This window comes from Dermacentor andersoni, chromosome 5 (genome assembly GCF_023375885.2).
Source record: "Dermacentor andersoni chromosome 5, qqDerAnde1_hic_scaffold, whole genome shotgun sequence".
NCBI lineage: Eukaryota > Metazoa > Arthropoda > Arachnida > Ixodida > Ixodidae > Dermacentor > Dermacentor andersoni.
In genome coordinates this window covers 66,465,256-66,493,239 of record NC_092818.1, presented here as the reverse complement: position 1 = coordinate 66,493,239, position 27,984 = coordinate 66,465,256, and the positions used below count along the sequence as shown (strand labels likewise).

The window sequence follows — 27,984 nt, the reverse complement described above, 5'->3', positions numbered from 1 at the left end:
GGCAGCTAGCGCACAGGCGTGTACTTCTATCCCGCATGCCGTGAGGCCAGTGTACCTGACCACCTGCCGCAACTATTTTAAAACCACTCCGCGCTGTCCATCAACGAGAGCGGCCCGAGAGATATGCTAGACGGCGGCGAGACAAGCGGCGTGATGCACGCCCCAAATCGGCCTTTCTGGGACGGCGCGAAGCGCGGGCTTTCACTTTCTCCTCCAGCCTGCTTTCTCCGGGATGAGGAGCAAGTGGAAAGAAATGTAAACATTGTTCTTTGTCTTCTTCGTTTCTCTCCGCTTCCTTTCTTTCTTTTCTGTCTTCTCCTGTTTCTTTTATTCATTCTTTATTTATTGTGCTATCCGTTGCACGCTGACAGCCCCTGATGCGTTTCGTATGCTGGACACGCCAGCCCTAAACGAAAATGCAGGGGCGATGCCAGCTCCCAGGGCGGACGATGCTCGAGTTTCTTTTCCGTGTCAAACGCGTGCCTTCGTGGCCGAGTTGCAAATATTCGAGACACACAAAGGGAGCGGCCGGTGGAACGGCAAATGAATGCGTCGGTATCCTACACCTGTCGAAATGCTATCCGGACAACTTACTCGATTTCCTTTACCTGAACTGAAGGAAAATTCAGCGTCCCGAAGGAGCTTCCACCAGCTGTTGACACGCTACTGTCCTCCATATTGAATGCACCACGCAAACAGTTAAGCACTCGCGTTGTGTTACTCCGGGAATTCCAGTTCCCTCCCGGCACTGTGCTAATGTGCGAGGCAACTGCTCAGACACGAGAGAATTGAAAGTGGCACAGCCATCTTTCTCTGAAGGCTGACACTGTTGTTCACTAATTTCTTAGGCGAGGTTTTGCAGCAACAAGTGATCTCCGTTAATTCTTTTCCGATTCACCCTCAATGCATTTCCAGAGCGAAGCCTGCAAGCTTAAACAGCTCACCACAAGGTTTTGGGCGCCACCGGCAACAACGCACATTAAAGATCCGTATAAATTGCTAGAGGAAACAACTTGTCGAAGTTAAGCGAACCGCAGCGTACCTCAGCCTGGTAGACAGCGCATGCGCAATCTACCAGGCCTTGTACGCAAGGCAAATACCGTCGGCGAATTCGAGATCACCCCCTCGTTTTATCCTCGTGATTTCACAGCACTAGAGTGTAAGCAAATCTATTTATTCGTATTTCTGAACATCGATACCTTGAAGTTAAACCGCACCCTTTCCATGCATTCCGTATGCACGTATTCTTGAAGACGCGCCCAACAGTGAAGAACCACGAAACCTTTTTTTTTTTTTTTTTTTTATGGGGTTTAACGTGCCAAAACCACTTTCTGATTATGAGGCACGCCGTAGTGGAGGACTCCGGAAATTTCGACCACCTGGGGATCTTTAACGTGCACCTAAATCTAAGTACACGGGTGTTTTCGCATTTCGCCCCCATCGAAATGCGGCCGCCGTGGCCGGGATTCGATCCCGCGACCTCGTGCTCAGCAGCCCAACACCATAGCCACTGAGCAACCACGGCGGGTAACCACGAAACCTGTACACCTGTTGTTTCAGGAATGCATCAGCGTTTGTACCATGCACGATCACATCGACATTATGAAGATTAATCGAAAACTTTAACTCGTCGAATCATTCACTTTTGAAGTATTTCTTAATTGGGATATTAATCATACGGACATTGCTCGCGCCACGGCTCTGCCGCCGTCGTGCTGTCACAGTATCGAAAAGCCACGCGCGGCTTGCGCGGTTGAAAGTAGAGATGGGCGAATTTGAAAATTTTCGAGCACGAATCGAATACGAATAGTAAATACCCAATATCGACTCAAACATCGAATAGTAGAATGCAGATAGTAGAATGCAGGCGTATATACGCATTTACGAGAGCAATATTTGTTAATATATAGTTAGGTACCACGCCTGAACTGGTTAGTCCAAAAAAGTCAGCTACCTAGTAAGATTTAAGCAACAATAGGGCACAAATTCTCATTAAAAAGCTGCACGAACAGCCTTTCAACATCAATAGGGCCTGGTTGTAAACAGGCTCCCCAAGAATGAATGGCTGCTACATGGATTGAGCTCTACAAAAAAAAAAAAAAAACGTAAATGGTTGACGACAAATTACCAGAAATTCTAGAGAGAAAAAAAAGACTACTGAAGGACTTAATGCGCCGCAAACTCATGTAAAATGTCCCGCTGCAAAAAAAAAAGGAAAAAAGGAAAAGCATCTCTGGTCGTAACGCAAAAGCTAATAATGCTGCATGGCTAAACTGCCAAAAATCCTAAATGACAGACTACAAGCAAAACTCACAGGTTATCATGTAGACTTCTTTGAGTAGTGCAAATTGTTTGCTATATGTTTTACATCCTCATTCTCTCGTCATTGCGACCAATAGAGCACCTCTTTCTTTCCCTCTTCTCCTTCCCCCAGCGCAGATTAGCTGGTTACAGGAATGTACCTCAGGCCGACCTCTCTGCATTTCGTGTCATTAAACCTTTCTCTTTTTCTCCGCCGCAAAACCAAATACAATACTTGCATTGTCTATTTTTGTTTCTATACTCTTCCTCGAAAGCTTTTGTGGTGGTCTCCTTTCTGATAATTCCCGATGCTGCGGTTTAGCAGACGGAGAACAGCAACAAGACTTTTAACAGTTGTTTGTCGCGAAATATTTGGTTGGTTGAGAATATTCAAAAATACCAAATAGTTCCTTTTCTTTTTATGTACGAATACGATCAGTTAGCGTGTACTATTCGATTCGTATTCCAAACTCCCGATATTCGCCCACTTTTAGTTAGAAGGTCTCCAGACGCGCAGGAGACGCGCACGAGGCTTGGCTGCAAAAACGAGGAAGCCAAAGGCACCTACTCACCTTCAGGCTTTCGCTCTGTCGACTTTATACAGCAGACAAAGGCAGCGTCCAGTCTTCCGATGCTGGGCGCATGCACGAACACTACGGCGTTCCCGCTGTGCAGCTCTGTGTGCATATACCACACCACATCACACAGAGTGGTGCGAGCGGAAGGGACAGTACACGTCACGCTACAAACACTAGAGTGTTTTAGTTGAGCGGCTTTACGGTACGCTCCGCTCCGAGCGGCCCCGCTAAGCCACAGCGGAGCGGCGGGCGATTTTCACGTTTTAGTTGCACGTTTAGGGCCGCTTTACGCTCGAGCCGCCCATCGCCGCAAGCCGCACCGCACGCGTGCGGTCGCGCGAAAGATTGCACGTATCAACCACTTGTGCACAAATTTCGGTTTGCAATGTGTAAGGTATACACTGTGCACACAGTGTAAATGGTAATTTGTGCACAAGTGCTGGATACGTGCAATTTTTCGCGCGACCGCAAGCGTGCGGTGCGGCTTGCGGCGATGGGCGGCTCGAGCGTAAATCGGCCCTTAGCGTAGCGGAGCGGACCTTTCGTAGTTGCAGCGCCCCCTGGCTACATTCAGGGTAATGAAAGAAAATAAAAACACTTTATGATCACTCTTATACCGTAAAACGTATATATGTATATATATAACTTGTTTCTCCATGAAGTATCTAGACGTGCGCTTGTAATGCGTTACCGGTCCATTTTATCCAATGGAAAATAAAGCGCCGTCTTGGGGAACGCCACGTTTTAGCCAGCGCGCTTGCTTTCGGCATCCAATCCAATCCGTTCGGACGCCAACGCTAGCCAAAGTGCTGTGCGGCACGCTCCGCTTGCGGACCGTGTTCCTCGCTCCGCTATCCCGCTTACGGCTAAGCAGACGGCGCATGCGCATTCGCGCTTCCGCTCCGCTTAACTGCTTTGCGGAGCGTAAACACGCTCAACTAAAACGCTCTACTGACGGTTTTCCTTCGGTCTCCGTGCATGCACTATTCAGGAGCGACGCATATGTTGTCACGTATAGTAGCGACGGTGAAGAAGGCAGCAAAGCTGTAATTGACGAAACTAGCGTTTTACTGGGCGAACTTGTGCCCTCGAAAGCAGGCTACACTCAAAGAACAACGAAAGCGGCGAACACATTCCGCTATCGTCGAAAATCTGATCAGGTGGTCAAGCGCGTCGGCTTTTATACATCAGTCATCGAAGGTTCCAGAGTAATCGCTGGTGCCCGCGTGTCTTCCAGAAAGTTCTACATTACTCGCGTCGCGTGATGAAGTCAGATTACAGAAGGTTCGGTGATAACAGACAGCGGATAGAACTATCGATATATTTCGAGAAACATCCGATACCTGCAAGCGCGTCCTGCGCTGTGCGATAACATTTGTTAGGCGGTGAAACGCGGTCACCCGATGAAGATAAACAAGTACACGTGCCAATAACAACGCCGGTGGTGGCGCTCCTCAAAACGCTTGTGTAGGAAGCCTTCATAGATGCACATGCAAGCGCTGTTTAAAACAGAGAGCGCGTGCGTGTCAAAGCTTAAAAATGCTCAAATGTCACGTGGCTGGACAGAACCAACCTATAATGTTGTTTGTCGTCGCTTGGAGATGGTCAAATTATTTCTTGCATTTCACCTAATTACATAATTACTCCTAACGAATTAATCAACTTCTCAAATATTATAATTCGACGAAAATTGTCAAAGATAAAATTGTGGAGCAACACGGAAGACTCCCGACAGAGCTGTCTGTTGCTCAATGCTTGCTACATAGAATTGTTTTTCCGAGCGTGAAAAAAGCCCTCGAATGCACACGCAAAGTGCCTCGATAGGGAGGCGCGCGGAAATGTTGCGTGCAATTATTGCGATAGGGAATGTAGGGCCGCTCGAGGTGCATTCACACCGTCGGGGCCGTCACCGTCGTGCTGTGTGGTTATGTTTACGCATGCGCGACCCTCTCGTCGACGGCTAGGTGTCCAGAGAAGCGAACTGCGTTTGGAAGCCACGAGGCCGAGTGGACTCGTGGTCCCGCTACGCTCAATCGGATATTAGCGTTGCTATTGAGCAGCTATGGGCATACTACACGGCGGTGCATACACTGGTCTGAGCGAAACCGACAGCCATCAAGCGAAACCTGTGTAATCCTTTCTTTGCCAGCTGACAAACGCTGACTGCGTTCCCTCGGTCTGATCTCGTGCACCATCGAAGCGCCACGCCTGCAACACCGCTGGCGGTGCCCCCCGTCGACCTTTTACTATCGCTTTTCCTAAGTTTCGCTCGCACCTACAGCGTACAGAACAGAACATCACAGAACATCACACCGACGCCGACGGCGAAAGATTCTCGCTCGTGCAGCTCCAGCCAATCGGCGGCAGCCAAAACGGGCAGCCCACCGTGTGGCGTACTCTTACAGGGCAACTACCCCGCGTTCTCACGTCGCAGCCTCAGAAAGCGCGCGCCTAACGCGGCTGTTCAGTTACTCGCCGGTGTGCACAGCGTGCTCGCGTCTGCCAAACCATGCGCGTCAACCCTGTTCGCGAAAGGAAACACAGTGGAACGCCTTTCGGGCACCCCCGTGAATGCCACACGGGACCGTGTCGTCACGACGCCCCTTAGCGGCACGCTCGGCGTTTCCCCGCCTTCGGCCGGCACCCCCGAAAAAAAAGCGCGCACCCAGAGCGCGCGCGCGGATGCCGCGCGCTTCACTGCATTCTTCGCGGTTTCGGCCGAGCGCGGAGAGAAAGAAGGCGCCGCGCGCCCGAACGCGCGACGGCGCTGTCCGTTGGGCACGCGCGATTCGAGCCGCCGCGCGGCTGGCTTTTCCTCATTGCAGTTTGTGGTCGGCCAAGTCGCGCGCGACGAGAGAGCTATCCTGGGCACAGCGTGTTATATCGCCGAACCGCGAAGGAAGATGCTCTGGAGTGAACGCGCTGAGGCAGGTGCCACCGTGTCGGTGTGCGCTTGGTTTGGGACGAAGCCGCCGAGTCCATGTCGAACTCGTAAAGGAAGCCGAAGGAAGAACGCGAACAAAGAGGAGATGGGGCTGAGGGGAAGGAGGGCGGGGGAGGAGGAAGATCTTCTTCTGGCCACTCCGGCTGTGTAACTGGGCCTCAGGTTGCCTCGGCGTAGTCACTTAATGACGGATGACACAGGAACGCGGTGCACTACTCAGTTATGCGTGGCAAGGTGCTGGGGTGCGAAAGGAGAGATTAGGAAACGCGCCGCGTATTGGCCTTGTCGACACCCGCCACAATATATTGACGTCCTGATGACGTGAAATTCTTCCGAATCGGGTCATTAGATATTATTGTCCAAATGGCAGTGTTTACAAAAAGATATAAAAAGAACTGTTTAAGGATGGCGGCTAATAAGATGCTTCGAAAGCAGTGACAGTGTCGCAGTTAGGGCGAGTTGGTTAGACGTGCAGAAACGGTTTTGAGCGCTGAAAGACACGTACAGGACAAAAAACACAGACGGCATGTACATAATTTTCTTCTGTTTCTGTCTTTGTGTGGTGGCGGATATCTAATTCTAGTTCCTCTATGTAAGTTCAGGGTCTCTGCGTATCCCCCCTCGCAAGCCTGTAGGTGGGTCTCTGGGGCATTCGACTCACAAAGGAGGAAGCGACCAGCTGGCGCAGACTACAAACAAACTCCTTCCCCAACTTACACGTGCTCAATAAGATGTGTCCGACACAATACAGGGCCACCTGCCCTTGGTGCGGTGCCAAACCTACACTCTACCACATCACCTGGGAGTGTGAACGCAACAAAGCATTCCACAAACACGAACACCCGAGTGCGGAGCAATGGGAGAGTCGGCTCACCAGCAGCGAGCTCACGGCCCAAAGGGCCCTAGTGCAGCACGCGAGCGATGCAGCACGACTCAGTGGAGCCTTGGAATAGGGGCCCACCCTTGCTGAAGAGGAGTCTCAAGTCGCCAGCGCCAAGAAGATGAAGACGACGGAGACCTCGTAACCGCGAAACTCTTGAAAGACTAAAGTTTTCACTCACTCACTCACTCTGTTTCTGTCAGTTTGACATCACCGCCGCCCGATAAGAAGCGAACTTTAGCTCGTTTCCTTTCTCTCTCTCTCTCTCTCTCTCTCTCTCGCTTTTTACTTGCGGATGCCTTTTTTTTCCTTTTCTTTCTTTTTTTATGTAGTTCTCAAGTTAATAATTATGGGGTTTTACGTGCCAAAACCACTTTCTGATTATGAGGCTCCGGAAATTTCGACCACCTGGGGTTCTTTAACGTGCACCTAAATCTAAGCACACGGGTGTTTTCGCATTTCGCCCCCATCGAAATGCGGCCGCCGTGGCCGGGATTCGATCCCGCGAATAGTTCTCAAGTTCCCGGTACTGCAGAAATTAAGCAAGTTTTTGTTAGCACGTTTTTCTAGCTATGGCACCCACGCCTAAACACCATCGGACCAAAGAAAATTTTATCCCTACATTTTTGAGCCTGATGGTTATAAAAAACTTTGAGTACGAGCGCTGGTCAATGGCCGAGCGCAATAAAACTCCACCGAGGGTCATGTCCCTGAGATCTGCTGATTTACACCATAGACTTTCCTGCAGGTTAATAATCACAGACTCTGTCCTGGCTAACCTTCCTGCCTTTCGTTTATTATTCGCTCTCTCTCTCTCCCGCGTACAGCTGGATTGCGTACACCGGGTTTACGTCGATTGTGCTCCTGTCCTATCCACCTCTTTCTATCTCCTTACCCCTTCCCTACATTAGGGTAGTCAACCACAATACTCTCTGGTTACCTCTTTACCTTTCTATGTACCTTTATCTCTCGATTGAATGAACAGACAGTACTAGAGCGCCGTCCCCACCGATCGTCGGCTCAGAAGGCAGTGAAGGCACTTTTGTGCTTTCTCTGAACGTCTGATTTGCGCAAGCGGCTTTAACTCAAGTACTGTCCGTGCCCCTCTCTATACCTTCTCTCTCTTCCCCTTCTTCCTTCCCCCTGCGTAGGGTAGCCAATCACACTCTTCACTGGTTAACATCCCTGCCTTCTTTATATTCATCTCTATCTATCTATCTATCTATCTATCTATCTATCTATCTATCTATCTATCTATCTATCTATCTATCTATCTATCTATCTATCTATCTATCTTCCGATCACGGGTCCGCCACAATTTATAACGACCGCAGCCATCAGTCATTTTTTTTATGCGCTAAGATATAATATAGCGATAGCTCAACAAGACGATCAAGAAATCCCGGATGACTTGGAGCCACGACTGCTGTGCCTCACTTCTTTACCTAAACAAATGACAAGATGCGTAAAAACAACCACAAACCAGAATGTGTGTATGCGCGTACGCGTGTGTGTGCGTGTGTCGGTGGTTGTGTGCGTGCAAGTACGCGTCCATCTGTGGTAAACTCAACCAATTTTTCTTAAGGCACGTGATTCGCGATACTCATTGCCTCTTTTCACGCCATCCTGTTTTGTTTTTCGCCCAACATAAAAACCTTTCCCCTACACTGCAGAGGAACGATACTGTCACACGGACCTGATGAGGCCTAATTACTTATCGCACCACCTATGCAATCGCTCTCCTCGAGGAGAGCGCAATTAGTCAACCGGTGAGACAGTGCGACCACTTGGCCTATCAGTGCAATTATCTCCGCGCAGTCTCCTCCGGGCACTTCCATCGCCGTGTCGGTCGTTATAGTGAACCCATAGTCGAGGTCACTTCTCTCTGTCGCTGAAGCTCTGCCTCGAGGAAGTACTTTTCTCTCTGTCTCGAGGAAGTACTTCGTCCCCTTGCAGGAAGGTACCTGCATAATCCGTAACATTGTACAAAACGTCACAACCTTCGACAATCGAGCGCCGCTGTTGGCTCTGTCGCACGAATACCTTCGAAGCGAGAAGGCGCTCGAGCGAACGCCCGAAAACTCGGTGCCGTTGACCCGGTTCCTGCAATTAGACGCGGGGGTTTCCTCGCAGGCGTATTGACTTTTTCTCTCTCTGCGTTTGTGCTTCTCTCACTCACGGCACGTGCCACTGGGAGCGCGAGCGTGGCAATAATATGAATGCGTGAGAGCGTTTAGCAGCGCCGGGCACTAAACGCAGTCTTCGTGTCCCGCATCCGAATACCCGACTTCGTCATCACGCTCGCGTCGTGAGCGTTTGCTTTTTTTCTTTTTGGCACGATAATTTCGCCCCGCGGCCGAGGTAATCGCGGCGGAGAAACCTGCGCGCTTTTGGGGGGAGTTTGACCGGATTTCGGTTCTTCCCTTTGCGCAACGAATGCTTAGTTCAGCAAGGCGCACGAGGGTATTTAAGGGGCAGCAGTCGCGTTGTTTGGGGTCACGCGTATTTTCCGCAGCTGGCAGCCATCGTTGCGGCCCGAGCTCCTTGCATGCGACCCTCTCGCGCGGCGAAGAAGTGGGTCTCTGAATAACAAAAAAAAAAAAAACGCCATGCAAGCGTGGCGGCGGCGTCTTAGGCCCTTAACCCTAAGGCGTGACGTGAGATTATCGCCTCCGTGCATTGCGAGACTGACGGCGTTCACTCGATGCGATCAGGTATGTTGACCGTTTCGCAAAAAAAAAAAAGAAGACGGACAGGCGCGAGGGCGACCCGTCGGTGAATTTGCACAGCCATGCGAACAGCAGCACAAATGGGTTCAATGAATGGCCTCGTCAAAAGAGCCATTAGGCTGTCACTACGTGGGCACCTTTTCTGGATCTCAGGAACGAAGAGGCCACCTCATTCGCGCCGAAAACAGCAGTGTTGAACTTGTATGCTCGGGGCTTTGTATGTTGCAGGTTCATTGAGGAAGCTTGAAGGCGGCGATGCTTGTCGAAGCCCTTACACTTTAAAGCGTGCCGTTGTGTCATAAGTGACGTAAAGGCAATGAGTGTGCACGCGTCAATACAGAGTGATCGAACGCCACTTCTTTTGATGTCTTGTTTTGTCTTAAGGTAGGGTTGCCTGTTTTTGATGTTATCTCTTGCTTGTGTCGTAGACCTGTTTTTTTAATCAAGAGCCCGAAAGCCGTTCTTGGTGAACGGGTTTGCCATTGGTTACGGCATAAAGGCCGGAAAGAAATGAAGGATTGTGTTGCGCAAGATTACGCGTTGCGAAACCAAAATGCCTTTGGGCGTTTCCTAATTCTTGCAAATCTGCCTGCCTTAAAACTAGATAAACGCTCCCCGTGCGTATATAAGAAGACTATCACCCGTAGCTCAGACACCCGTGGCGTTAAATCCTTTAAAACTTTATAGGAGGTGCATCTCAATACTTTCTATACATATTTATATATCAATATTTATACATATATATATACAATCTCCGCCACCAGTTCGTCGCCTATACACCCGGGGAAATGGTCTGGGTTTGATATCCGGTGCGACGCCGAGGCCTCACTGCGAAATTTATACGCCGATACTTCGGACCATACAAGGTTCTGCGCCGCATTAGCAGCGACATGAATTGCGAGGTCTTTGGTGACGGTTCATGCTGCTCCAAACGCCGTCAAGAGGTGCCTGAAGTGGTGCACGTGGTGCGCATGAAGCGCCATCTTTTTGAATGATGGGGACACCGACAAGCTGTTTACCGAGTCTAACGACCACCATTCGATGAGCATCGGGACGATTCTCGCTCTGGAGGGAGGGTAATGCCGCATCACTATTCGTGCCAACAACCTGGCGACGATAAAGACGACGACCGGGCCGTGCGAGAGTACCAGCCCGATAAGCAAAAGACAAAGACGTTCTTTTGTGCTGTCCTGCATACTGCACGTCCTTTGTCGAGTGCGACGCGGTACTGCTACTTGCCGCACTAAAGCCCCTGTGCTTTGTGACCTGCGAGAATACAAACAAATAAATTACCACGCTTGAAAGCGAAGCGAGAGGATTCATTTATGCAACCGGAGGAGCTCTGCCTCAGGGTTGACAAAGAGGCAGTTATCTTTAGTGACGGGCGAAACTTATCGGGACGCACACCGTAGATGTTGGAACGAGAGACATCTATAACCTGAGCATTCGAGACGCAAATGTCCAAATTGTTGCCACGTGAATTGGTGATCAAGGTATGCTGCTGAAGGGAAAAGAAGGACGAAAAGTCCAACAGCAGGCTGCATTTGTTCACTATGTGGTGATTGTAATGTGAATATCTAAGCGCGTTCTTAGGAAAATAACAATAATAATAATAGTAAATTACAAATTTTGTTTGCACTGCCCGGAGCAAGACCCTTGCTGCAAAGACTGCGGAGCGAGATTGCTGTCCGACAGTACAAGAAGGCGCTGTGCTTAGCAAGACCTTAGCTTTCTTAATGGTCATGCTCTCGCATTATATGTAGACGAGACGACAAGATAATGCGTTCCAGAGATACAAATAGGTGGTTGTTCCTGTCGTTGCAGTAATTTAGCAGCCTCAGTGGCACAATTCATATATGGGATTCTGCGGTTAAGCACGACGTCGCGGGTTTGATTTAGGGCGGCAGCGACCTTAGGTGAATGGGCGTAAATTGAAATGATGCTCGTTTACTTAGATTTGGACGCACCTTAACGAACCTCAAGTGGTCAAAATTAATTCGGAGCCCTACAATACGCCCTCTCCCTCATAGTCGGAGTGTTGGTTCGGGGTTTTCAGCTCCATGAATTAGCCGATAGATCGCGGTAGTTTCGAAAATTTTCGACTCCCATTTCGTGGAAATGAAGGGTAAAACCTCTGGATCTACGAATAAGTAGCGGAAGGCTTTGATCTCGCAGCTGAGCTACGCGATTGGACGATCACTTCGGCGCGCCCCCTGGTGTGGGCCAGGAGCAGCTAGCAGGCGCCTCGCGCCGCGCCACGCAATTGTTCTTCGTTCGCAGCCAATCAGCAGACGTCCACACGTGGCTTCCACAATCGCAATCACTCGGCGATCCACACGCGATGCACAATGTGCGCTGCGCCCGGCGCTTTTTCACCGGTACGTGCTGGGGAGACCGAATTCATGCACTGTGTGGCATACTATGCGCGAGCCTTTGTCACGCACTGCATTTGGTTGCCCAGCGATCGCCGAGCGCCCACGGTTGGTGCAAAAAGGCTCCGGCCGTCGCGAGGTCCGACTATCGCGTTTGAGGCACTGAGAACTGTACCTAAATCCGCACGTGGGGACTGGTCTCTGCTTGTTCGCGCAAAGGGAAAGGGAGAGCAAGAGCGAGTGGTCTTGGAAGAGACGCCGAACAAGTGGTGCACCAGGCTTGTGCGATTGGGCTTTTTTTTTTTCTCTTTGCTCAAATGACGAGGCGCTGCTGGCAGTTGTCGCTACTTTTACAAGATCCAGGGGTTTTTAAGTGAAGGCATATCGGTGGCCCACATGGCGGCGGGACGGTCCAGTAGCAGGTAAACAAGTCTCGTCATGCTCGCACGACAGGTGAAAAAAGCACCGGAGCCTCGGTGACGCACCCATTTTCGAGATTCTCCGGCGACAAAGGTGGTCGGACGTTCGTATGCTTGCATTTACGCTTTAAAGCGACACTAAAGCAAAACACTAAATCAGTTTAGACGGATAAAGCGCTCGTCGAAAAGCGCTCTCCTGTCGCTAATTTCGGAATAATAAGCTGATTATTAGAAAATAAAATGAAAGTCTAGGTTTCATTTTTTTTTTTTTTATTTGACGCTGAGTCCTCAATGCCAGTGCGTCACTGTGCCGTCATGGATTTCAATGTATTTTTCAGTATTTAGGCCCCGTTGGCTCAGCAGAAGTTCCCGAAACTCGCGATGTTCAATATTTGGCTCCTTTAGAACGCAATGTAGTCGATATTCATGGCTAAATAATTAATCAGGCCCTAGAAGGAGCTGTTAAAATCCATGACGTCACAGCGAGATGTTGCGGGAATTTAAGGAGACGTCACCACCCGTCTTTTGTTATTGCGCTTTTTCTGGCTTACCAAGCGACTAACCTTGGTAAGAGCGGTATTTTCGAAATTTTAGAAGCGTAACTTACCTATATAGAATAAATACTATTTCTCTTTAGTGTCCCTTTAACGGAAATTTTCAGCCGCATTTCCAGCTGTTCATAAATTTCGTAGGTAGTGTTGATGATGTCAACGGGGTGATGCTGGATTTATTCTGGCAGCTTTCTTTTCGGGCAAAATTTCGAGATCACAGCACAAAACACTTCAATGTTTTGCATAACGTATTTTAATTAGTTATGACAATGATGATGATGATGACGACCTGCTCAGTTTTCTTTTTTTTAGCGTTTTGATTGTTGCTAAATGTATGACTTACTATTTTTTTAACTGTAAGTTTAGTTAACCTGCAGCGGCGGCGAGTCAGTAGTCAGAATGTTAACACGAAAAACAACCCCTGATTTTCTGAAACGGTATCAGATTCTTAGATTGTGGTTTTTCCAGAATAGAAGCGTTGATGCGCGCAGATGGCTCTTTAGTAAGATTTTCTGCATGCCTTTAGAAATAGCGACAAATGGGGGCGCAGATACCCACCTTCGGATAAAACAGAGGCGAGGCCCTGGAAGTCCCTTGATGAATTTCACGGTGGTAATTTACTGGCTATTTACATCCCTGAAAAGTCATTCAAGAAATCGCTAAGATTCCTAAATGGCAAAAATTACAGCAAATGTGACTAAAAGTTCGCCAGATTTATCGACTTTCTCTGCATTACCAACATTGTGCCGAATCAAGCGCCGAAGGTGAAGAGAGAGGAGCGGAAATAGTGGGAAGGTAGAAGGGAGAGCGGAAGCAGGAAATGCGGGGGAGTTACCTAGGCTCTGCCCAGTTCGCTATCCTACACGGGGGCAGGGTAATGGGAAGGTGAAAAAACGAGGGAGAGGAGGCAAGAATTAGAGATTAATCCGGTCCACTAGACGAGGTGCAGCGCGTACGCAGTTCGCGTAGCTAAGTTTCTTGCATTGAGTTATTGCCTAGGAGGACGACATGACTGTGACTTGCTGGTATACACGTGGGGAAAGGCTATACGATCAGAGGGAGAACACAGTGACTATATAGGGACTAAGAAAAGGCAGATGATGGTAAGGGAGTGGGCATTAGTGTGTAAGAAATCCAGCGTTACACCTCCCAGGCATTCATATGCGCTGGGCGGGCAATGCATCTTTATAACAAGAGTTGCCAATGATCGACGTCTTGTGACTGTACTTGTGCTACTGTTTTAAGCCAGGATAAATTTGAAAATGATTATGGCTGCTGCTATGGGGCATTAATCGAGCGCTACACCATCTCCTTATTAAGAAGACAGTACACGGCGCTAAGCTCTCGTTTCACTGTTCGGGGGTGCGGGTCCGTAAAACGGCGACAAAGGGACGAAGACACGCTCGGAGAAGCACGGCCACGGGGCGACCGTTTAATCGATACCCCAGAAACGACACCGCGGGGTCTCTGGGGCGGAAGAGCCGGGAAAACACAGTTCGGCGCGCGTGCATCTGCGCTACCTCTTCAGCGTCACCGGCACACGTTCGGCTGTTATCCACCTCTTGACCGAGCGACGTAGGGGACGCCCACCGGTATCTCGGCTCCCGATGTAAGTGCGACCGCGCTCCCGAGAATGAATAGCGAGCGACTTTTCACGCTTGCGCGCGCTTACGCGTATAAAAATAGCGCGCGAGCACGCTGTGTAGCTGCACTTTCGGAGAGCGCACGGAGGTTTCCTTTCTTGTTCTTTTTTATTTCTTTTTTTTCCATTTCTTACGCGAAAGAGGTCCTACGCTCTCTCTAATAGCCCGAAGACGATTTCGGCGCAAATCGTGCAACGCTCCTTCTACTGCATCGACCACGCATGTATTGCCGTATACCTGTGTGCGTGCGTTATACTGCTATTCCAAGACGCATCGGGGAGCCAGCGTGCTATCAGTGTACGAAAGGGCGAAGTGGCGTTTTATGAATTAAAAGGGTGCAGAGGTACGATCGTAATATGCGGCTGCGTTCTACGCGTCTCGTGACTAGCAGCACGACAAACAGAAATATACAGCGCCTTCCGTATTTGCCGGTGGACTTTAAAGGGACACTAAAGGCAAATACAAAGTCGACGTGGACTGTTTAAGCACCATTCCTCAAAGCTCGAAACGTTTGTTTCCTGCCAAGAAAAGACTTCGTTTGCGAGGAAATTGCGTCTGAAGGGTCCGGATACCTTTTTCGAAATTCAAATCTCCCGCCACCCAATCGGGGGAGTGGTGACGTTGCATACGCCATCACCACCCTTTGCTGCCGTCGATGAGTAAACCGGCGCCCGACAGACGGCGGTACCGAGTCAAGACAGAGCGGTGGATTCGCCGCTGCAGCTGGTTTTTGGTCAAGTGGCGTAGACAGTTCGGGCATCCCGCAACATCACATGGAAGTTGAATTCTCTGCTACGTGCAGCTTGTGCGAGTTTCGCGAGGGAGCAAAACCACCGCAGGACTACGCGATAACGAAACTGCAGAAATGCGAAAGCGTGGGTGGTGCGGAGTCAATCGAAAACGAAACCTTTCGGCCGCGTGCGTCGTTCGCAGGGTAACTTCAATGAGTTCTTTGTTCTAGAAATCAAATATAACTGGACAAGTAGCAGTTTATTCCGCCCTATAATACAACACAAGGGTGTTTTTTGGAACAAGTGGTTGAGTGCCAGTGATAATATTTAACTGAGGAGCGCTTTCATCATCGAATGTCCCGGGGAGTATTTAATCATGTGCTGCATTTACCTAAATTTCTCGATTCATAAGGCTCTGTTCGCGATGATATTGATGCCTTAAAGATTCGCGAGCACTAATCTATCACTGTAGCTTGACTTAACATTTGCTTTTAGTGCCCCTTTAAAATGTTCCAGTCCACAAGCTACTCATCTAATCGAGAACAAACATCGCTCACAGGGTCGCACATTGTAGTCTAAGTTGTTTGAGATGTATTTAAACATCGATACTTGCCTACATTTTGTAGAATGAAGCAGAAACTGTTTCGGCTGTTTCGATCATACAGGTTGCGCCATCTGATTTCATCTCGATGGGCAGACGAACTGCATCATCGAAGCAAGCGCGCTTCTCTCCTATCCCCCTATCCTAGAAGTTGTTTCCCTCGCCAAGCAGCTTTGCGCCACCGGATGCCGAATCTACATATCTTCCATATTACGCGTTTGATGTTCGTTTTTATTGCTATGAATATTTACTAGAGGTGGGGCGAATGTCAATTTTTTTTCCGAATACGAATAGTAAGCATAAAAAAATCGAATCGAATATCGAAGAGTCAAGCGCAGACGCACACATATACAGCAGAAATATACATTTCTGTAATTCGGCCTAATTAGGTACTACGCTTGTACTAACTAGTGGAACAAAGACAGCCCACTATCACGGACAATCATTATCAGTGAAGCAAGTAACGACATTGATAGCCCCTCAATATCTTTAGAGCTGGGTCGTAAGCAAGCTTTCCATGAAATAATGGTTCCTGTATGACTAGCTTTCCAAAAACGCAAAAGAAATGGCTGTTAAAAAAATAAACTCAGAAGTTTTCGAAAAAAGAGAAGAAAAAGCTGCTGAATGGTTTGTGTGCCTTAGAAACATGCATATGAACCCATTGCAAATAAAACAGCGCTGGTCGTAGCGTATAAGCTAAAGCTACTATATGACTTCACTGCAAGAAACACTAAATTACAGACTACACCAGCAAAAAATCGCAGGTTGTCACGTAGGCTTCCGCCGCGAAACCAACAAGGCTTGAATTGCTAATTTTTTTCTGCATTGCTTGGAGAACCTCGTCAATTGTTTCACTTCACATAGCTTCCGATACTTGGTTTAGCAGACGGAGAACAGTGAATGGAAATTTAACAGTCGGTTGTTGCGAAGTGTTTGCTTACTTTAATTATTCGTAAATACCGAATAGTTAGCTCATTTTTGTATACGAATATGATTAGTTAGTGTCAACTATTCGATTACAGTTTCAAACTTCGAATATTCACCGATCCCTAATATTGAAATGGTATGAGGAGACGTTGGTGCACATATATGACGCCCGCTATCATTTGCCTCTGAAAGAGGATGGCGCAGTTATGCATAACAGTCTCGTGTGTGTCTACGGGGATTCACGATGGACCTTAAGAACGCCGCCCCCTACCGCTCTATAGAGTACGCGGCTTAGTCGTGCTTGTCTCTCTCTCTCTCTCTCTCTCTCTCTATTTCCCCCTTTCACTGTATTTCTCTTTTTATCCCCCTTAACATGTCCCCCCGTGCAGGGTAGCTAGCCAACCAGAACTACCTCTGGTTAGCCTCCCTGCCTTTCTACGCATCCTTTTCTCTTTCTCTTGCGTACATTTGCACAAACGTGCAAGCTTTCGCATGAGACGCAGCCAATGCACACGCGACGATGATGCTCTACATTTCCGCTTGAAGTATCACCCTATCAGAACGACAGTTAACAAATGAGTAGGTGACTCGTGGCGGTGGCCCACGTGACTATGACGTTGCGCGATGCTGAGAGCACGAGAGCGCGAGTTCAATTTCGGCCGCGGTGGTCGCATTGCGAAAGGGGGCGGGATGAAACAACGCTCACCTGCCGCGCCTTGGGTCATGAAGTCCAGGTGGTGAAAAAACTTACCCGGGAGCCCCCCATTCAAACACCAACACTTACCAGCGTTAGTGGCTGTTTAAGACAGCGTGACAACGCTATTCATGGCACAGCATTAGAGCCGGACTTCACCCGCTTTGAAGCTACCTAACCGAAAAAAAAAATAAGAGCTCGAGGTGTGTCGAGCGTGAGCGAGCGCGCGTCACGGTGTGCTCGAAATCGAAACTTTGTACGAGATACGAGGTGAGGAAAACGCCGCTTCGATTAGTTAGAGGGGGCACGGTCGGCCGTGACGCACGCACGCGCAGCTGTCGAGACGCTGCGATCATCGCGTTCTAAGTGAAGACGGGTGAAGACTCGGCAAATAAAGACGCTGCACTTCTCAAGAGTTCCCGTGGATGACCATGAAGCGCAGTGACTACTTCTTCCGAGGGGCGGCGCTGCCATACACTTTTTGGAGCGGCGATTGGGAGACTGGTGGAAGTAGGGAAACGACAAAGTTTAGAATAGGAGGTCACAAAATCTGGTTATGGAAATTCATCATGTTTTTTTTTTTTCGTTTCTTTTTTACCTAGGTAGGATACTAGGCAGTATAATAGCAAGAGCTTGGCGGTGCAACCCACCGCCCCTTGCCAAGGGGACGCTCATAACATTCGTGCATCCATCCATCCATTAATGGCAGCGTTTTCTTGAAAAGGAATGGCCGCCTAAAAGGCACAGTGTCTCAAAAGCGTGGAAACCGCATGGAGGATGAGGTCAAGAACGTTGACAACAAGGTACAGGATAATTGAAAGTTTAATACGACAGCCAGGAGTTTAAACAAAAGTGACAGAAACAGATATGGTAAATTCGATCCGAAGGTTGGAAACAAAGACCGTGGAGAATGGAAGGAAATGAAATTAGAAAGGGGAAATCTGTACGATAAAACAAAGGGCAATGCCTTGCTAGTTGAGGTTGCGTAGCTGGTTGCCTAGGCCAAAAACATGCTGTACCAAATATTCGCAACAGGGTGAAGCATGTGTCATCAGCAGCAAAAATCGGTAGATAACTCAATACGAAGGTATTTAGCTAGTGAGACCCGTAAGAAACGTTCGCCTCCCAGAAGCCCTGGGACTTAAAGCGGATGGAAGCATTTGCAGATCAGTAGTCCAGATAAGCAATAGGCATTCACAGTATTTCGAGAAAAAAGCAGGGCAGTGATTGATAAAATCGTAACTGTCACAGGCATTGGTAGCGATACAAAGTATATACAGAGGTTCTACGGAAAAAAAGAAAGGGTTAAGGCGACATAGACAAAATGCTAGACTGATAAACCTCTATACATTGATTGATTGGCTCGAGCAGGCTTGGTGAATATTTGTCGCCGCCCCGCTTCGAAGGGACTGCCAATAAATAATTAAGTTGACGGTCACTTTAGCATAAGCTACCTTCTATTACTTCATATTCTTGTTTTCTTTCCTATTCTTGTTATTTCCTATAACTTGGTTTCTCCCACCAAAGGTCGTGGGCTCGAGTGCATTAATTACCTGTATGTTCAGTGTTCCTCAATTAACTATGCATTACTTAACACAAATGGTCGTGGGTTCGACCATCAATGATGGCACCATCAATTTTGGTGCCGTTGAATTTTGGTCCATCCAAAGGTAGAAGGTTCGACTCCCACCAAAGGGAGTGGGGTCGGATGTCTTAATTAATTATATCTTAATTAACTGTGCCGTAATTCGCCTTATTTAACACCAAAAGTCGTTGGTTCGACCGTCAATGGTGGCGCCATTGAATTTTGGCACCATCTAATTTTGGTCCCTCCAAAGGTCGGGGGTTCGACTCCCACCAAAGGTCGTGGGTCCGAGTCCTACCCATGGTCGTGGGTGGCACCATCAAATTTGGTGTTATTGGATTTTAGTGCCCTAATGCGAGACGGTCAATTTTTCGGTAACGCCGCGTACTACGGATTTTTCAATCCAGGAGTCACTTAAGGATTTCGCGTTAATAAATAATAAATAAATAAATAAATAATCACCATAACCATCGTCATTGAGTGAAGGAAGAGTTCAGAGTCCAGGATCGCTTGAGAATACACGGGCGCATCCAGAGAGTTAGCGGTGCTAAGTTCTGTCCTAGTTTTTTTTTCTTAACGGGACAGCATACACTAAGCGGCATCGTGTACTGACTGATTGCGCATGCGCAGACGGGCAGACGGCGGCGGTGCCGTACTGCTGCCGGGGCGCGGGGGCGCCATGCGGCGGTGGCGGCCTCACTCGTGGTGGGCGCTCCTGCTGACCGCCTGCTGCTGCCTGCACCTGGCAAACCCGCAGATACACCTCTACGTGCCTGCACGTGAGTACCACGTATGCTCGATTTGATTTGAGGGTTACGAAAACGTGGCCAACTTTTGTAGCCGTCATTTCGACAAACACTTGATTGCTATAACGAATACAGAAATGACACGAATGAGCAAATGGGCATTAAATTTTCGCTAAATCTTACTTTTGCAAATGTCCACACCGCTCCAAGTCGGGTCTACGTGTGGTCCTAGAGATGGCATTCGTTCCACCAACACCAGATATTTGAAGAAAGCCTTCATAGAAGCTGCATGTTCTCCTCTGACACTTGTTTCTTTTTGTACCGCCGGTACAACAAATTCATATGGCTCAAATATATTCACCTTCTGTAAGCGTGGTTGTTTAGACCAGTGGGCAATACATTCGACTTCGGAGTGTGATGTTGTAGGTTTGAACCTTACCACCGCCACCGTTTTTCCTTTGGAATTTATTCTGTTTTGATACATTTAATTTGTTTATAGCGACTCGCCTTACGTGGCAGATGAACGGGTTTCCTCGTTAGGTACGACTAAACATTCTTACGCATGTAATATATCCCTTCTGTGACTCCACCAAGCGTGTGATGCCTGCCTCTCTTCGAACGAAGCAGGCAGCGCGCTTCGGTGTCGCTGCTTCCTTGGTAAATCCAGCGACAAGGAGTTGCTCTACTCTATTCCTTCTTGGGGGTAGACGCCCAATGCCCGGTTACGGAATTATGTGTCATAAATAACCGAGAAGGATTGTTAAACTGCTGTTGTAGGTACTTCAGTCGAGTACTGTTCTTCCATTGTAGCCCCAAGTGGAAATATAAGAGCCGCAGAAATAGAATTAAGGGGCATTCAAAAGCAGCCACGGAGCGGCTGCATGATTGTATGTAACGTTGATAGAACCAATCTCACAGGGTGTGAAGGAAACTTATTTCACAAATATTTTATTTATCGGAATCCGAAGTATACGCAGAAGTTCATGGGAAGATGAAGACTTGGTCGTAAACAAGAGTGGTCCCATGAACCAATGTTTCGGCAAGGAGACCTGTCCCTCGTCGAAACACTGGCTCCAGCAACAGGAGGAAATTGATACAATGGCAAAGCGACAATCGGAAAGTGATACCTTTCTGTCACCATCCCAATACAAAAGAGTAGCCCCCGGATATCTGCAGGGAGTTGAGTTGAGTTTAGGAAATTTTGATGCAGAGCTAGGTAGAGGCGCTCGCTTATCTTTCTCTAGCTATGCCAGAGTACTGTAGAAAGTGAAGGAAGGTAGCAGTGTTGTCTTAACCATTGCTTACACGCACGGCGCAGACCTCCCGGAGGAGTCCGGCTACTCGAGCCGCCAGGGCCAGTGTTCGTACGGCGGCGACGACCGGTGCACGTTCGTGCTCCTGTGCCTGTTGTCCGGCGGCACGGCGGCCGGTCGTTGCGGCAACAGCCTGCTGTACACGTGCTGCGTGCGGCCGCCCCGCACGCGGTCCTCGCTGCCCGCCGACCACACGGCGGTGCAGGCGCTCCAGGCGCGAAGCCCGTCCGCCGCGCGAACCGCCACGCAACGCAAGTACTACCACGTGGGCGACGAAGATGGTGAGAGAGCGAGAAAGCAGCCGTTGACGCTGCCCTCCGACATACAGTTTCCTACGTAGAGTTTCCATTGGAAAAACAGGAGCGGAGAGGCAAAGAGCAGAGCAGCAGCACAGAGAGAGTGCGACTGCTCGCTCTTCCATTCAGACCTACCGTGCGCACCGCGAGCGAGTGCGAGGGTGAAGGCGTATCACGTGACCAGGTTGTTTACCTTCCCGCGGTGATTATCACTCGCTTATCGGTGGCCATTGCTGCCGCACACTTAAACAAAATGAAGGGAATACAACGAATGTGTAATTCATTAGCGTCATGTGACTGCCTTGCACTCCGCTTCTCACGCGGGAGCAGTTCGGACTGCTCGCGACTGCCCTCGGCGTCGTCAAACAGCTCCTGTTCTGCCTTTGGATGACAGAGCGCCTTCTCCTTTTTGCACATTGGGATGCAGGTACTCTGAGAGAGCAATTTGGGGACGCTTTTGGGTGCTCACGGTTGCTCAATGCAATGCGCCATAAAGGGAACTCTGGCGTGAGTGTCTGTACGGAAGCTGGAAGTACGGCGGTTCGGACTGCATGGGAATGATGGGCAGTGCATGGATTAGCCTAGCGTTAGTTCTTCCGGCTTCAAGCGGCTTTGGCACTTTGCAAATTGATAATTTTCAGGAAAATATTGCGGTATAGATGTATCGATTTGCGATGACTACGTACGTAGGCGAAGACTAATTGTCTTGGAGCGCTTAGAAAACTACGATTTTGAAAGTTTACAAATATTATTAGCGTAATAAATAACGGCACAAGGACGTCCGAAGAGACAGGCATGGAAATGAGACAAGTCCATCCACAAACCTATCATTCCCGTGGTCGCTGAACCACCAGACTTGCAGAGCTCCCTCTAGTAATATTTGCAGGAAACTATATCGTCTTTATATCTTGCTCAGTTATCTATCTCGCTGTCTCTATGGAGGATACCTGTGTTCTCTAGTAAAAAGAAGTGTGGGCGGCGTTATGTGTACCCTGTTTCCAATACACCTCGCAGTGTTGTGGCTACCGGGAAGTGTTGTGGAATCCGGAAGACACACTCCCGGAGATGATGTACGAGACAGTGCTTCGTTTTGCTCTAGTTTGTGGTTTCTTGTGGATTGTTCCACTGTCCGTCAGCTTGACCGGCCACCGAAGGATATCGTACATACAGGAAACGTTCTCGTATGTGAATGAGTCTATTAATGAGGCTTGCCAAAGACAGCGCTAGTTACCGTAGGTCTCAGCTGGGTGCGGCACCGAGTACAGGCATTGTTTCCAATGTTTGGCATAGATGCACTCAATTCCGTCTCAGGTTAATCGTTATTGAAGAGCTACAGCAGACGGCTAACAACAGTGCATAAAACGAGGGACGTAACACGGAAGAAGAGACATACACAGCCCTGCTTGTGTCACTTCCGTGTTCGTCTCTTGTTGTGCGCGCTGTTATTAGACGGTCATGAATAATGGATAAAGAGTTAGACCGAATTTCCGCCCTAGTACAGCAGATAATGAATCCAATTCTGGGGACCGCACCTTGCGGTGTATACCTCAGGTTTACATTGGAACGTAGGAATGCCTGGTTAAGGTCGAAATTTGAATATGCTGCAGCTATATGGGACTCCGTTCGCGAAAAACAATTACGTTCCCCTGAACTAATCCAAAATAATTCAACTCGCTTTATTCTGCGAAACCATTATAGTACTGCGAGCGTGTCTTCAATGAAATAAAATCTGGGTCTTCGGCCACTGGCAACGCGTCAAAGGATTTTTCGCCTATCCTATTTTTCATTAGTTATATGTCACCACCCTACTCAACATCCGAATTTCATGGCGCAGCCATATTACTTATCTCACCGCACTGATCATCAGCATAGAGTTGGAACTTGTGTATGTATAACACGACTTGTTTTTTTTACACTCACTTTTGCCACCTCCGTTGAAAGAATGGAATGAATTTCCAACTCATATTGCTTACATCAATAATAGTGAAAATTTTCGAAATGCACTAGCTAATATTGTATAACAGCAAGCATTTGTATGAACTAATGTTCGTTGTTTTTATGTTACTTGTATTACGCCGTGCTGCATTACTGTATTGAACAAACTTTCAGTTAACATTGTGTAATTAGCAAATGTATATGAACTCGTGCTTTATTTCCCCATATTTCTTGCGTAACACACTTCCCTCTCTAATGTCGAAAGACCCTGAGGGAAAAATAAATAAATAAGTAAACTGCGTCTACGAATGAAATATCAACATTAGGATGGAAATTTGGTCATGTCGGTTGTGAATCCTCAGATAAAAAACTCCGATACACATTTCCTACTTGTCTGTGTGTGTCGGTGAATCTTTGTATCGTGATTATGGCACCTTTTATCTGGCGATGCAATATCAACGGATTTACGATTGCGATAAGCACTGCGCACGTGCTTGCTTCGTCTTCCTAAGTCAACGTCCTCAACGTCATTGTGTTATTTTTGCCTATAGTTTCCCTATGAATTGCGTCAGGTGACTGCTGCTGCTAAGCCCCGGCTTTCGACGTGTACTGACCAGTTCCCACCTTATTTGTTCTGTATAGTCTGCGGGAGGTCAACGAACAAGCCGCAGAGGAGAATCATAGGTGGTGAGGATGCCCAGTACGGAGAGTTCCCATGGCAGGTAAGCTCCTGATGACACTCCTCGGGCGCGAAGACATATCCCTTCTTATTAAGTGTGAGAGAATATTCGAAATTTCGAATACAAATCGAATAGTCCTTGCTATTCAGTTCGTATTCGATATTAAAATTCACCTATTCGAAGCTGTCGAATATTTGTTTGGTTCGGAAAATAAGTGACAACAACAGTTATTCCAGTCTACCCGGAGAAAGACGGATGCAAACGGAGACTCGTTTAATTTCATTTTTCATTTGATGATGAATGATGAATGTGATGAATGGTAAAGCTTATAGCTAATTAAAGCTAATCTTGTTTCATCCTCCAGCAGCAACTTACTCGTATTAACAGAAACATGGCTTAATAGTGACGTCACTGATCACGAGATCCTGGCTGACTTGCCGAATTTTCAAGTATTCCGCAAGGACCGCGATGGCAGAAAGGGAGGAGGAGTGCTCATAGCGGTTAGCCAGGAACTACCATCCACATTGATTAATCTTTCATCCGATCTCGAGACACTATGGATAAAATGTCAAGCTACACCCCAATCCGTTTTACTAGGCGTGTGCTACAGACCCCCGCAAAGAAACCCTGAATTCCCTGGCAAACTTAATTCCGTACTAAGTGAACTTTCAACCAAGCACCCTAATACACATATAATCTTGTTGGGTGACTTTAACTTTCCAAACATTGATTGGCCTAACCTAACTGTTGACGGAGGATGCCACAGCGAGGCAACTGAGTTCATAAATGTTTGCCTTAATTTTAACCTTACTCAAATAATTTCCAAACCAACCCGTGTAACCCAAGATTGTGAAAGCATTTTAGACTTAATACTAACCAGTATCCCTGAAACCAAAAAATCTATCTCATACTTGCCAGAAATAAGTGACCACAAAGTAGTTCAAACCGACTTTATAATTACTCCACTAAAACGACAAACCACCAAAAAGACCATACGACTCTACGACAAGGGAAATTACACCGCTATAAATAACGAACTAAATCATTTTCTTCCAATATTCCAAGAAAATTTTCATTATCGCTCAGTGCATGAAAACTGGACGCTATTTAAGGATAAAATAGATATATTAGTCGACAAATTCATCCCTAAATTTAGTTTCCGTGCCTGCTCTCAAAAACCATGGTTTACTAAAACACTTAAAAGACTAGAAAACAAAAAAAAACGCCTCTTCCGCTCCGCCAAGCTGCGGGATAATGAAAACGCCTGGCTGAAATATTATACAGCTGAAAAAACATATCTAACGGCAATTCGCAACGCTAAGCATTCTTTTTTCCACGCTGACTTGCCGAAAATGCTGACTACCAACCCAAGAAAATTCTGGCAGATTATAAACCCAAACCACGCATCCACTGTCGCTCTTACGAAAGAATCAGGTGAAGTGGCTACTGACTTTGAATGTGCGAATATGTTTAACGCCGCCTTTTCATCCGTATTTAGTAAAGAAACCGACCACCCCTGTACACTCCAATGTCTTCGGAACTGTTATGCCGCCAATTTTCTTTGTCGCATCTGGAATTTCTGCCATAATCGACAAACTTAAACTATCTTCATCAGCCGGGATCGATAACATTAACTCAAAATTTCTAAGGAACACTCAAAACATTTGTGCATCATTTTTGTGTTTACTGTACTCACAGTCACTTTCCACGGGCCAGCTTCCTGCTGATTGGAAATACGGAAAGGTCATTCCAGTCTACAAGTCAGGTATCAGAGAATCACCGCTAAACTACCGACCCATTTCTTTAACCAGTATCCCGTGCAAAATCATGGAGCATGTCATTTACACACATATCATGGACTTTCTCGATTCGAATAATTTCTTCAATCCTGCGCAGCATGGATTTCGCAGGGGTTTTTCGTGCGAAACACAACTGGCCATGCTTGCGCACGACTTACATGCAAACTTAGACTGCAATTTTCAGACTGACGCCATTTTTCTGGACTTCGCGAAAGCGTTCGACAAAGTACCCTATAAACGCCTTCTACTCAAACTTTCACTGTTGAATCTTCACCCCGACATCATAAATTGGATCCGTGAATTTTTAAATAACCGCTCTCAGGCTGTTTTTGTGAACAATGCTACCTCTGCTTCCCTTCCAGTAACATCAGGCGTTCCGCAAGGGTCCGTCCTTGGCCCGCTTTTATTCCTTATATACATTAACGACCTACCAACTCATGTATCTTGTAATATCCGAATGTTTGCCGATGACTGTGTTATTTATCGCACTGTTGCCAACGCCTCTGATCAATTAACCCTTCAAAGTGATCTTAACCATGTAAAGCAATGGTGCGATGATTGGCTCATGGAACTTAACCCTCACAAATGCAAAACCTTATCTTTCAACCGCCGCCGCTTTCCACCCGTTTTTTCTTATGCGATTAGCAGCGTTCCTGTCGAAGCAGTTCAATCGTTTAAGTATCTGGGAGTCACTTTCTGCCATGACCTTTATTGGGCTTTGCACGTCACTAAAGTCATATCATCTGCAAATAAAACACTTGGATTTTTGCGACGTCATCTACATAACGCATTTAAGAACGTAAAATTGCTAGCTTATAAAACTCTCGTGCGAACAAAATTGGAATACGCTTCACCAATTTGGAACCCGCGACAAGCTTATATTCAAGACGCCCTTGAGTCACTTCAAAACCGTGCCACTAGATTCATTCATCGTTCGTATTCTGATGATGTGAGTGTGTCATCACTAAAATTAGAATCTAATTTACCCCTTCTTTCATGTCGCCGCCGTATCGCCAGTCTTTCTTTATTCTATAAGCTTTTTCATAGCTCGATGGGCATCCCGCCATACATTGTTCCACCAACACGCATATCTAACCGCACTGGTCACCCTCTTCAAGTCGCGCGCCCACGTGCACGCACCGTTACCTTTTCTACGTCATTTTTTCCTCGTACAGCTGCTGACTGGAATGGCCTTCCGGGCGACACCGCTGCCATCCCTTGTCCATCTACCTTCATAGAAAGCGTCACCAATCACCTTTCACCATAGATTAACACATGGTTTCTCCTTATTTCTGTGTAACCCACCCCTTATGTAATACCCCGTTACGGGGTCTTTAAGGAATAAAAATGAAATGAAATGAGGTGAGAACGACGATATTGCGAGGAAGGCCGTTCCAGTCTTTGGCTGCACGAGGAAAAAAAGATGCTGAAAAATTAACAGTTCTCGTACGTGTACGGGAAACTTACAGTTGGTGACCAGTGCGAGGGGATATGTATGCGGGTGGTGTTATGTAAGGGGCACTGTGAAGTGATGAATGGTAAAGCTTATAGAATAGGCAAAGTGTTGCTATGCGTCGGCGGAGGGATAAAGCTTGCAGCCCAGATTCTGCTTTGAGGGCGGTAACACTGATTTCGTGAGAATAAGATGAGTGAATGAATCTGGCGGCCCGATTTTGTGCCGCTTCAAGGTCATCTACGACGCATGCTTGATGTGGGGACCATATGGGTGACGCATACTCTAGTTTTGAACGGATGAGTGACTTATAGGCTAGTAATTTAACGTGTTGGGGAGCGTTACGAAGGTGACGTTTCAGAAAACCGAGAGTTCTATTTGCCGATGATATGATGTTTGTAGTATGTGCATGCCATGAGAGATCATTGGACAAAGTAACGCCTAAGTATTTAAATGATGTTATTGCTTGTATAGGTTCGTTAGCAATTATGTACGGGAATGTAACGGGGTGCTTTTGGCGAGTAATGGAAAGAAGTTTACATTTAGTCGGATTAAGGGTCATTAGCCAGCGGTCGCACCATTCCTGGACATGGTCTAGATCATGCTGAAGTTTTGCTGCGTCGCAATGATTAGAAACTGATCGGTAAATTACACAGTCGTCAGCGAACATTCGGATTTGGCAAGATAAGTGTTGAGGCAAGTCGTTAATATATATTAGAAATAGGAGAGGACCGAGAACAGAGCCTTGGGGTACACCGGATGTTACAGGAATAGGGTCAGAGGTATGATTATTAACAAGGACGTGTT

At 47.5% G+C, this 27,984-nt stretch overlaps 1 protein-coding gene across 1 annotated transcript in view; it reads left to right on the top strand.

Annotated features, from left to right (window-relative positions):
• LOC126530737 (trypsin-1-like) overlaps positions 1-27,984 on the top strand; it is a 124,449-nt gene that overhangs the window by 82,797 nt on the left and 13,668 nt on the right. The window contains exons 2-4 of the mRNA XM_055070776.2: positions 19,586-19,734; positions 21,020-21,295; positions 23,888-23,967. Coding sequence (XP_054926751.1) covers positions 19,635-19,734; positions 21,020-21,295; positions 23,888-23,967 — 456 coding nt within the window. The 5' untranslated portion in view covers positions 19,586-19,634. The remainder of the gene's footprint in view (positions 1-19,585; positions 19,735-21,019; positions 21,296-23,887; positions 23,968-27,984) is intronic.